The sequence below is a fragment of the Oncorhynchus clarkii genome, chromosome 29 (assembly GCF_045791955.1).
Source record: "Oncorhynchus clarkii lewisi isolate Uvic-CL-2024 chromosome 29, UVic_Ocla_1.0, whole genome shotgun sequence".
Taxonomy (NCBI): Eukaryota; Metazoa; Chordata; class Actinopteri; order Salmoniformes; family Salmonidae; genus Oncorhynchus; species Oncorhynchus clarkii.
Window position 1 is genome coordinate 41,534,227 of NC_092175.1, and position 13,155 is coordinate 41,547,381.

General features: G+C 43.4%; 2 protein-coding genes across 2 annotated transcripts in view; both read left to right on the forward strand.

Annotated features, from left to right (window-relative positions):
* Positions 1-13,155, forward strand: part of LOC139388601 (regulatory factor X-associated protein) — a 1,150,577-nt gene that overhangs the window by 923,671 nt on the left and 213,751 nt on the right. The gene's annotated exons all lie outside the window — the stretch shown is intronic.
* The window catches only part of LOC139388240 (FRAS1 related extracellular matrix 2a), a 243,105-nt gene continuing 235,781 nt past the window's right edge, over positions 5,832-13,155 (forward strand). The window contains exon 1 of the mRNA XM_071134789.1: positions 5,832-5,871. Coding sequence (XP_070990890.1) covers positions 5,832-5,871 — 40 coding nt within the window. The remainder of the gene's footprint in view (positions 5,872-13,155) is intronic.

The following is a 13,155-nucleotide window of genomic DNA, read 5'->3' on the forward strand; positions in this document are numbered from 1 at the left end:
TATGAAGCCCCTAAATAAGATCTGGTGCAAACAATTACCCTCAGAAGTCACATAATTAGTTATATGAAGTCCACCTGTGTGCAATCTGTCACATGATCTGTTACATGATCTCAGTGCATATATGACAGTTCTGGAAAGGCCCCAGAGTCTGCAACACCACTAAGCACGGGGCACCACCAAGCAAGTGGCACCATGAAGACCAAGGAGCTCTCCAAACAGGCCAGGGACAAAGTTGTGGAGAAGTACAGATCAGGGTTTGGTTGTAAAAAAATATCCAAAACTTTGGACATCCCATGGAGCACCATTAAATCCATTATTAAAAAATGGAATGAATATTGCCCCACAACAAACCAGCGAAGAGAGGGCCGCCCACCAAAACTCACGAACCAGGCAAGGAGGGCGTTAATCTGAGAGGCAACAAAGAGAGCAAAGTTAACCCTGAAGCAGCTGCAAAGCTCCACAGCGGAGATTGGAGTATCTGTCCATAGGACCACTTTAAGCCGTACACTCCACAGAACTGGGCTTTTGGAAGAGTGTCCAGAAAAAAAGCCATTGCTTAAAGAAAAAGGCATGTGGGAGACGCCCCTAACATAAGGAAGAAGGTACTCTGGTCATGCTGTGGGGATGTTTTTCATCAGCAGGGAAACTGGTCAGAATTGAAGGAATAATTGATGGCGCTAAATACAGGGAAATTATTGAGGGAAACCTGTTTCAGGATTCCGGAGATTTAAGACTGGGACGGAGGTTCACCTTCCAGCAGGACAATGACCCTAAGCATACTGCTAAAGCAACACTCGAGTGTTTTACAGGAAACATTTAATTGTCTTGTAATGGCCTAGTCAAAGACCAGACCTTAATCCAGTTGAGGATCTGTGGTATGACTTAAAGATTGCTGGACTTAAGCTCTACACCAGTGGAACCCATCCAACTTGAAGGAGCTGGAGCAGTTTTACTTTGAAGACTGGGCAAAAATCCACAGTGGCTAGATGTTCCAAGCATATAGAGACATAGCCCAAGAGACTTGCAGCTGTAATTGCTGAAAAAGGTGGCTCTACAAAGTATTGACTTTGGGGGGGGGTGAATAGTTATGCACGCTCAAGTTTTCTGTTTTGTTGTGTGTCTTATTTCTTGTTTGTTTAACAAGCTTCAAAGTGTTGTGTAAATCAAATGATACAAACCTAAAAAAAACAAACATTTAGCACTTTAGCCAGCAGCAAACCACCCTGCATCCCACTGCTGGCTTGCTTCTGAAGCTAAGCAGGGTTGGTCCTGGTTGGTCCCTGGACGAGAGACTAGATGCTGCTGGAAGTGGTGTTGGAGGGCCAGTAGGTGGCACTCTTTCCTCTGGTCAAAAGAAAATATACCAATACCCCAGGGAAGTGATTGGGGACATTGCCCTGTGTAGGGTGCCGTCTTTCAGATGAGAAGTTAAACGGGTGTCCTGACTCTCTGTGGTCACTAAAGATCCCATGGCACTTATCGTAAGAGTAGGGGTGTTTATCCCGTTGTCCTGGTTAAATTCCCAATCGGATCTTCATGGTCACCTAATTATCCCCAGCTTACAATTCACTCATTGTTCCCCCTCCTCTCCCCTGTAGCTATTCCCCAGGTTGTTACTATAAATGAGAATGTGTTCTCAGTCAACTGACCTGGTAAAATAAGGGTTAAATAAAGAGTAGGATGATCCATACAGCACATTACGATTCACACAGCGTAGGATGATCCACACAGCACATTACGATTCACACAGCGTAGGATGATCCACACAGCACATTACGATTCACACAGCGTAGGATGATCCACACAGCACGTTACGATTCACACAGTGTAGGATGATCCACACAGCACATTACAATTTACACCACGTAGGATGATCCACACAGGACATTACGATTCACACAGCGTAGGATGATCCACACAGCACATTACGATTCAGTGTAATGGAGACCAGATACAGCTGTAAAGATTTTTAACTGCTGGCTAAACTATTAAGAGTGTACTAGTTTTGCTCCCCAACACTCATATGTCCTTTAACCTATCAGTATCAGTTACTTTTAGGCCTGCAGCATAGCAACTTCTGGAGAAGGGCCTTGTGTTCATCCATACACCCATTAAGATAGATCACATGGAGCTCAGGAGGGATCTTCCTACTTGTAAGGTTCTATGTTCTGGAGCTCAGGAGGGATCTTCCTACTTGTAAGGTTCTATGTTCTGGAGCTCAGGAGGGATCTTCCTACTTGTAAGGTTCTATGTTCTGGAGCTCAGGAGGGATCTTCCTACTTGTAGGTTCTATGTTCTGGAGCTCAGTAGGGATCTTCCTACTTGTTAGGTTCTATGTTCTGGTACAAATCCAGTTGGACACCAAAGGAAGCTGAGACTAAATGTATTACACCCAAACTGGATGCTACAGCTCCATAACACGCATACAGGTCACACAGAATAGATTTATGCCTTCCGACTAAGTCACCTCCTTCTGTGTCAAGGATAAACAATCCGTCTCTGTTGCTATGCAGGAACTGAGTCTTTTCCTCCTCTTTGTGTTATCGTGGCCCAGCCTGAGTCCAGAACCTTGTTGGGCAGGGACGTGTGTGTGTGTGTGTGTGTGTGTGTGTGTGTGTGTGTGTGTGTGTGTGTGTGTGTGTGTGTGTGTGTGTGTGTGTGTGTGTGTGTGTGTGTGTGTGTGTGTGTGTGTGTGTGTGTGAGAGATTGTTGTTGGGATACAACCCTTTAACCGCCTTTTCCTGAGATTTCTTCTCTCTTCCATTAGTGTCCTCGCCTCAATGTTGAACTCCATGTCTCTCCCCTTGTGTAGTTCCACAGAAACTAGCCTGGCCTTACCAGGAGCTGAGACTCGACCGTGGCTCTTCACCTACTTCCTTAGACATGTTAATAGACAGCAATAACATATCTGGACGTAGAGACTTTCTGGGCTTCCCTTTGTTGTTGCAATATCTCTCCAGTGCCAACATCCTAACCAATACCAAGTTATTACTACTAATAAGCGGGAATGTGCCGTTATAAACTGACTCATTATGCAACTAAAACGGGCTCAAGTCCAATAGTCTGCATGGCCAAGACCAAAGAGCTGTCAAAGGACACCAGAAACACAATTGTAGACCTGCACCAGGCTGGGAAGACTGAATCTGCAATAGGTAAGCAGCTTGGTTTGAAGAAATCAACTGTGGGAGAAATTATTAGGAAATGGAAGACATACAAGACCACTCATAATCTCCCTCGACACATCACAAGAATTTAAAACTACTTAATAATTTTAACTGCAATACTGACAATCAAAGACTACCATGCATTGGTCCATCCCAATGGGAACCCAAGCTGCTGTCAGCGTCTCATATGATGCAGAACTAAACTCCGAAGGACTCCGTTTCCTGTTTCCTGTTTCTAGGTTTCATGTGGCAGGGAGAGATAATGTAAGAAAACATGGAGCGTACAGCTTTTAAAGTAATTAAGTAAGAATTCAGCATAGTTCTAAAAAACCAGGAGATCGAGGATCAAACATCAAAGACAATTGAGTAATTCAAAACATTGTAGAACACTGACTCACTGCAGCAGGAGACCCAAAGACAGATCACACGAAACTTCATGAGAACAACTACAATACTGACAAACAAATGTTTCACTTATGTGTACCAGACACCCCATGCCCTAGACAACTTTATTTACTACCTAAAATCCATAAAACTACCAACACTCGTCATGCCCTCTGAAATCTAGCTTTCATCCAAAACACAAACAGAGGATAATCACAGTTGATCATATTCCACAAGATTTGTACACAGGAAAAACATGTGAAGGAAGTTACAGGAATGATCTGTAAGGCTGTTAGGCCCAGAGGCCTCCGCACCATAAGAGCAGAGGCAGACACTATGTTAGGAATGGAACCTGTGCATGAGGGGACCACTAATTATGTACATATCATCCCATTTGTCACCATTACCCAGTCATTTATAACGTTGAACCCTGTAGTTAAAGGTCATTTCCAATTTCCAAACTCTACAGTGACGGGTCATTTCCTGGTTCTATAAAGTGTAACTCTATAGTGAAGGGTCATTTCCTGGTTCTATGAAGTTTAACTCTATACCACCACCTGTATCATGTAGGGAAAGAGACTAGAACAACCCAACACCTGTATCATATAGGGATAGAGACTAGAACAACCCAACACCTGTATCATATAGGGAAAGAGACTAGAACAACCCAACACCTGTATCATGTAGGGAAAGAGTCTAGGACAACCCAACACCTGTATCATATAGGGAAAGAGACTAGAACAACCCAACACCTGTATCATGTAGGGAAAGAGACTAGAACAACCCCAACACCTGTATCATGTAGGGAAAGAGACTAGAACAACCCCAACACCTGTATCATGTAGGGAAAGAGACTAGATCAACCCAACACCTGTATCGTGTAGGGAAAGAGACTAGAACAACCCCAACACCTGTATCATGTAGGGAAAGAGTCTAGAACACTACACACATTTTAGAACTCACACAATAGCACAGACTAAGAATAGCAGGGTTGGAATCTAACTGAGGTTAGAGACTAGCACAGAGACAGACTAACAATAGCATGGTTGGAATCTAACTGAGGTTAGACACTAGCACAGAGACAGACTAAAAACAGCAGGGTTGGATTCTAATCGAGGGTGGTCACTAGGTGACCAAGGAGCATTTTTAGATTAACAAATGTAGTACAATTGATCCCAATTGTCTGAATGAGAAGTATTAGAGAAAGGCATGGACACATAGGGAGCATTTGTCTCCATCTCCTGGACAGTTTGGTGATGACGGGTGGACTGGTTGTTTTTCTCTGTGACCTCAGCACTCATTAAACGGAGAATTGTGTAGAATGTTTGCATGATAATGTCATAAAAAGTACATAATATATCTGTAGTAACAGTGTTATTTGTATTTGTTAGGGATTCCCCCCACCCCATTATGATGATAGTGTTTCACAATTTATTTATTTGAATGCTTTGGGCCCTTACAAAAGTGCCTTCAGAATTTCTGTTTTCCTATTGGTCAAGAAAAGCCGGTTTCCTGTGAGCAGAGTCACTCGGAGGCGTGGTCATTTTCTTCCGAGCCCAATCAACATTGACGGATTTCTTAAGCAAGCATCTGGTTGTGGATACAGATGCCCCAAAAAATAAGAATTATTTTTTTTATTTTTATTTAACTAGGCAAGTCAGTTAAAGAACACATTTTTATGTACAGTGTCGGCCATAGACGGACGACGCTGGGCCAATTGTGCGCCGCCCTATGGGACTCCCAATCACGGCTGGACGTGATACACCCTAGATGATAAGGCTTTCTGGAAGAGGAAAAAAGAGATGAAATATAGGTAACAATTTGAATCACTGGAGAGAAGTTATGTTCCTAAAAGGGAAGCCAGATGCAGAGATGGTCTATTTTCCGCTTGACAGGTAACGTTATCAAGTTGTTGCCCAAGGTACAGTAGCTAGCTAGTTTAATAAAAGCTGTGATGTTTGTGAATGGAGAATCCGAGTTGGCTTTATGCTTTTCAAAATTATATGGCTGTCTTGATAAATAACTAAGGTGTGTACATGGTATTTACGATCTAAAACCAGTCAGGATATTGACATAAGCATGTATGTTTTTGAGAGTCATAATAATTTAGTGAAAGCTGAAGGCAGGAATATCAGGTAGACTTGCATCAGATCTCAGAATGAGTTATAACAAAGCCTGTAGGAGATGATTCCTATGCAGTCATAATTTCAGGGTATCGGTACGCTAAACCTCCACATTCCTCATCCTTTCCCTCCCCCCTAGCATTGGGTGAACCTCGAGACCATGCAGGAGCTCCAGAAACCTCCTCCAGCTCAGAAACCCTGTGAGAAACTCAGGTTACGACCCACATACAGACAAACTGTTTTACACCAAGTACATTACAATGACAGAATTTGAAAGAAGAGGTGTCCTTTCGTTTTTTTGCACAACAGAATTCTTTGCCCCTCCATAATAACATATAATTTTTTCTTCTGACATATCTGTTAGAATACATCTCAAGATTGACTGTAAAAGACCCTGATGAACCAAGACCCCTTCTGCTCGACCTCTCTAAAGATCTCTCTGAAGTATCCGCTGTCAAGCAATTAGGGGGAGACCTTCGGTCCAAACCCCTAAAAATGATGCGATAGTTTTCACAAAGACTGATGACAGGAAAACATACAGCTTAAGCTCTATGGTTGGCTGGCATAGTGAAGGAAAGGGATGAAATTAGCATTGATATAATGCTGTGCAGGGGGTACCAGACCATTTTCAAAGGTTAACGTTTCTCTGTGAACATGGCCTTACTTTTGAAATTACTTCATTAAAGGCCCACCATCATCACATGGAAAGAGTCTACAACAACCCTTCGGTCTGTGACTATTTGTAAATAACAGCTGGTGCACGGAATCTAATATTAATGAAGTCTCGCCTGAGGTAGAGTATCTCATGATAAACTGTAGACCACACTATTTACCAAGAGAGTTTTCATAGCTGTCTATTTACCACCACAGTCCGATGCTGGCACTAAGACAGCACTAAAAGAACTGTATAGGGCCATACGCAAACAGGAAAAGGCTCATCCAGAGGTGGCGCTCCTAGTGGTCGGGGACTTTAATGCAGGGAAACTTCAATCTGTTTTACCTCATTTCTATCAACATGTTAAATGTGCAACCAGAGGAAAAAAAACTCCAGACCACCTTTACTCCACACACAGAGACGCGTACCAGGCTCTCCCTCGCCCTCCATTTGGCAAATATGACCATAACTCTATCCTACTAATTCCTGCTTACAAGCAAAAACTAAAGCAGGAAGTACCAGAGACTCGCTCTATAAGGAAGTGGTCAGAGGACGCAGATAATAAGCTACAGGACTGTTTTGCTATGCAGAGACTGGAACATGTTCCGGGATTCTTCCGATGGCATTGAGGAGGAGTACACCACATCTGTCACTGGCTTCATCAATAAGTGCATTGATGACGTTGTCCCCACAGTGACCGTACGCACATACCCCAAACAGACGCCATGGATTACAGGCAACATCCGCACTGAGCTAAAGGGTAGAGCTGCCACTTTCAAGGTGCAGGACTCTAACCCGGAAGCTAAAAAATAAATCCTGCTATGCCCTCCGACGAACCATCAAGCAGGCAAAGCGTCAATACAGGACTAAGATTGAATGGTACTACACCGGCTCCGACGCTTTTCGGATGTCGCAGGACTTGTAAACTATTACAGACTACAAAGGGAAGCACAGCCACGAGCTGCCCAGTGACACGAGCCTACTAGACCAGCAAAATAAATGTGACACTCGCTTTGAGGCAAGCAACACTAAAGCATGCATGAGAGCATCAGCTGTTCTGGACAACTGTGTGATCCCGCTCTCTGTAGCCGATGTGAGTAAGACCTTTAAACAGCACAACATTCACAAGGACGCAGGGTCAGACTGATTACCAGGACATGTACTCCGAGCATGCGCTGACCAACTGCCATTTTCAACCTGTCCCTAACTGAGTCTGTAATACCAACATGTTTCAAGCAGACCACCATAGTCCCTGTGCCCTAGAACACCAAGGTAACCTGTCTAAATGACTACCAACCCGTAGCACTCACATCTGTAGCCATGAAGTGCTTTGAAAGGCTGGTCTCATTCTCATCGACAGGGCTGAAGTGGAGCAGGTTGAGAGCTTCAAGTTACTTGGTGTCCACATCACCAACAAACTCATGGTCTAAACACACCAAGACAGTCGTGAACAGGGCATGACTCAAAAAGTTATGCTGCTGCACCATTGAGAGCATCCTGACTAGGTGCATCACCGCCTGGTATGGCAACTGCTCAGCCTCTGACCACAAGGCGCTACAGAGTACTGTCCAGTACATCACCGGGGCCAAGCTTCCTGCCATCCAGGACCTCTATACCAGGCGGTGTCAGAGGAAGGCCCAAAAAATTGCCAAGGACTCCAGTCACCCTTGTCATAGACTGTTCTCTCTGCTAACGCACGGCAAGCGATACCTGGAGCGCCAAGTCTAGGTCCAAAAGGCTTCTTCACAACTTCTACACCCAAGCCATAAGACTCTTGAACTCTTTGCATTGCCCCCCCCCCCCATTTTTATGAGGCTCTTACCCTTTGTTCACTAACCATGCATTGTCACTTTACCTCTACCTACATGTCCATATTACCCCTGAATTCTCTCAACTAACTGCACATTGACTCTGTGCCAGAACCCCCTTGTATACAGCCTCACTACTGTTTATTCATTGTTGCTCCTTAATTATTTGTTATATATTTTATTTTTTTATTAAAATGCATTGTTGGTTAAGGGCTTGTTAAGTAAGCGTTTCAAGGTCTACACATGTGACAAATGCAATACAACCAAACATTTACTTATTTTTCTCACTTCTCTTTTGGGGTTGATATTGATGTAGATGATGATGGTTGTTCAGTAGAACACTTGTGAAACACGTTGTCCCTGCTACCACAACTGTTTATCTCCAACTAGCTATCAGTTGACTACTCTGCTGTTTACATTCTAGCTCTCTCACTCACCCTCATGCAGTGCTCCCTCTTTAACTGTTGTTTTGAGGGTGACATTTCAATCGTATGATTATGGTAACCCATTTTCAATATAGATAAACGTTGTCTAAAATTTGTAAAATTTTACCTTTTTGAAACTTTATATCCAAAACGAAAACAAATATGAAAACAAACTAATGTAACATTATTTATTTAAACCACTTTCAGATGTAGAAATCAAATCTGACATTTTCCCATTTTAATTTTGTTGTGCAGGGAGAAAGTGCAATGATTACATTACTGAGTGAGAAATAAACTAACAACCTTTAGAATCTTTGATATGACATGGTGTGCCCAGTATATAGGATATTGATGTCTTGAAGATGCACCTGCCAGGTGTTTGTGGAGTATACAAACTGAGGGAGAGGTTGTGTTCTGTTCACAGGAAGTGACACGACGCCATACTAATGTAATGCTCATAAGTGTCTGGCAACGGACAACGTTTTGGGTATTACATCATGCCACGTGCTTTGAGAACGAGCCCAGGAGGTACCCAGTGTACTGTGAACGGGGATCAGTGTCCCTGATTCTCCAAGCAAAGCAACTTGGGATGACAACTCGGTTTCCTGCACCAAGGGCACCATGCTGCCACATCACAAACTGTGAAGACAGCATGCTGGTACTCCCAGGCATCATCTCCAGGCTCTGCTGTATCAGCCAAGACGTTAACCCTATACCACTGCCAAGACGTTAACCCTATACCACTGACAAGATGTTAACCCTATACAACTGACAAGACGTTAACCCTATACCACTGACAAGACTTTAACCCTATACCACTGACAAGACGTTAACCCTATACCACTGACAAGACGTTAACCCTATACCACTGACAAGACGTTAACCCTATACCACGTTAACCCTATACCACTGACAAGACGTTAACCCTGTACCACTGACAAGACGTTAACCCTATACCACGTTAACCCTATACCACTGACAAGACGTTAACCCTATACCACTGACAAGACGTTAACCCTATACCACTGACAAGACGTTAACTCTATACCACTGACAAGACGTTAACCCTATACCACTGACAAGACGTTAACCCTATACCACGTTAACCCTATACCACTGACAAGACGTTAACCCTATACCTCTGACAAGACGTTAACCCTATACCACTGACAAGACGTTAACCCTATACCACTGACAAGACGTTAACCCTATACCACTGACAAGACGTTAACCCTATACCACTGACAAGACGTTAACCCTATACCACGTTAACCCTATACCACTGACAAGACGTTAACCCTATACCACTGACAAGACATTAACCCTATAACACTGCCAAGACGTTAACCCTATACCACTGACAAGACGTTAACCCTATACCACTGACAAGACGTTAACCCTATACCACTGACAAGACGTTAACCCTATACCACTGCCAAGACGTTAACCCTGTACCTCTGACAAGACGTTAACCCTATACCACGTTAACCCTATACCACTGACAAGACCTATACCACTGACAAGACGTTAACCCTATACCTCTGACAAGACGTTAACCCTATACCACTGACAAGACGTTAACCCTATACCTCTGACAAGACGTTAACCCTATACCACTGACAAGACGTTAACCCTATACCTCTGACAAGACGTTAACCCTATACCACTGACAAGACGTTAACCCTATACCACGTTAACCCTATACCACTGACAAGACGTTAACCCTATACCACTGCCAAGACGTTAACCCTATACCACTGACAAGACGTTAACGCTATTCCACTGCCAAGACGTTAAACCTATACCACGTTAACCCTGTACCACTGCCAAGACGTTAACCCTATACCACTGACAAGACGTTAACCCTATACCTCTGACAAGACGTTAACCCTATACCACTGACAAGACGTTAACCCTATACCACGTTAACCCTATACCACTGACAAGACCTATACCACTGACAAGACGTTATTCCTATACCACTGACAAGACGTTAACCCTATACCACGTTAACCCTATACCACTGCCAAGACGTTAACCCTATACCACTGACAAGACGTTAACCCTATACCACTGACAAGACGTTAACCCTATACCACTGACAAGATGTTAACCCTATACCACTGACAAGACGTTAACCCTATATCTCTGACAAGACGTTAACCCTATAACACTGCCAAGACGTTAACCCTATACCACTGACAAGACGTTAACCCTATACCACTGACAAGACGTTAACCCTATACCTCTGACAAGACGTTAACCCTGTACCACTGACAAGACGTTAACCCTATACCACGTTAACCCTATACCACTGACAAGACCTATACCACTGACAAGACGTTAACCCTATACCACGTTAACCCTATACCACTGCCAAGACGCTAACCCTATACCACTGACAAGACGTTAACCCTATACCACTGACAAGACGTTAACCCTATACCACGTTAACCCTATACCACTGCCAAGACGCTAACCCTATACCACTGACAAGACGTTAACCCTATACCACTGACAAGACGTTAACCCTATACCACTGACAAGACGTTAACCCTGTACCACTGACAAGACGTTAACCCTATACCACTGACAAGACGTTAACCCTATACCACTGACAAGACGTTAACCCTATACCACTGACAAGACGTTAACCCTGTACCACTGACAAGACGTTAACCCTGTACCACTGACAAGACGTTAACCCTATACCACTGACAAGACGTTAACCCTATACCACTGACAAGACGTTAACCCTATACCACTGACAAGACGTTAACCCTATACCACGTTAACCCTATACCACTGACAAGACCTATACCACTGACAAGACGTTAAGCCTATACCACCTGTGCAAATATGAATATCCGTTGTCTAGTCATTAATGGGCAAAATGGGACCGCTGGCTTACACAGTCTGTTCCCAGACCGCAACACTTCTCTCTGTCTACATGAATAATATTATTATTGTTTTTACCTTGGCAAGTCAGTTAAGAACCAATTCTTATTTACAATGACGGCCTACCGGGGAACAGTGGGGTAACTGCCTTTTTCAGGGGCAGATTATTATGATTTTTATGTCAGCTTGGGGATTGGATCTAGCAACCTTTCAGTTACTGGCCCAACGCTGTAACCACTAGGCTACCTGCCACCCCTGGTACATGTGCACCTGGTACATGTGCAGGTGGTGGCTCGCCATTCTGCCGCTGGTAGATCTGTAGGACATCATAAACCAACCCTGGCTCTCACTGAGACATTAACCACGTCCCCGATGAGGAATTCCTGAATGAACAGATGCACACACACACAGCCCAGTATCAGTAAGGCAGAATGGGATATTTCTCTCCACATCCCACTAAAAGGTATTTATCATATGTATGGCCAAGGTCCACGATTCAAAACCAATTCAAACACAAATACTCACTAATGCTTTCCATTAAAAGGATCGGAGCCTTTTTCTAAATGTTCACCTAACATGACATACCCAAATCTAACTGCCTGTAGCTCAGGACCTGAAGCAAGGATATGCATATCCTTGGTACCATTTGAAAGGAAACACGTTGAAGTTTGTGGAGAATATAACACATTAGATCTGGTAAAAGATAACGCAAAGAAAAAAACATGCATCTTTCTTCTTCTTTTTTTTTCTTACCGTCATCTTTGAAATGCAAAGAGAAAGGCCATAATGTAATATTCCAGCCCAGGTGCAATTTAGATTTTGGCCACTAGATGGGAGCAGTATATGTGCAAAGTTTTAGACTGATCCAATGAACCATTACATTTATGTTCAAAATGTTGTATCAAGACTGCCCAAATGTGCCTGATTGGTTTCTTAATTGCTTTTCAAGTTCATAACAGTGCACTCTCTGAATGTAGTGTGTGTGGAGAAATACACTTGAATTAGTTAGTGGGTGTTGGTTTAAACCATAACAGAGAGGTGGAGGGTGTTGGTTTAAACCATAACAGAGAGGTGGAGGGTGTTGGTTTAAACCATAACAGAGAGGTAGGGGGTGTTGGTTTAAACCATAACAGAGAGGTGGAGGGTGTTGGTTTAAACCATAACAGAGAGGTGTTGGTTTAAACCATAACAGAGAGGTGGAGGTGTTGGTTTAAACCATAACAGAGAGGTGTTGGTTTAAACTATAACAGAGAGGTGGAGGGTGTTGGTTTAAACCATAACAGAGAGTTGGAGGGTGTTGGTTTAAACCATAACAGAGAGGTGGAGGGTGTTGGTTTAAACCATAACAGAGAGGTGGAGGGTGTTGGTTTAAACTATAACAGAGAGGTGGAGGGTGTTGGTTTAAACCATAACAGAGAGGTAGGGGGGTGTTGGTTTAAACCATAACAGAGAGGTAGGGGGTGTTGGTTTATTAAACTATAACAGAGAGGTAGGGGGTGTTGGTTTAAACCATAACAGAGAGGTAGGGGGTGTTGGTTTATTAAACTATAACAGAGAGGTAGGGGGTGTTGGTTTAAACCATAACAGAGAGGTGGAGGGTGTTGGTTTAAACCATAACAGAGAGGTGGAGGGTGTTGGTTTAAACCATAACAGAGAGGTGGAGGGTGTTGGTTTAAACCATAACAGAGAGGTGGAGGG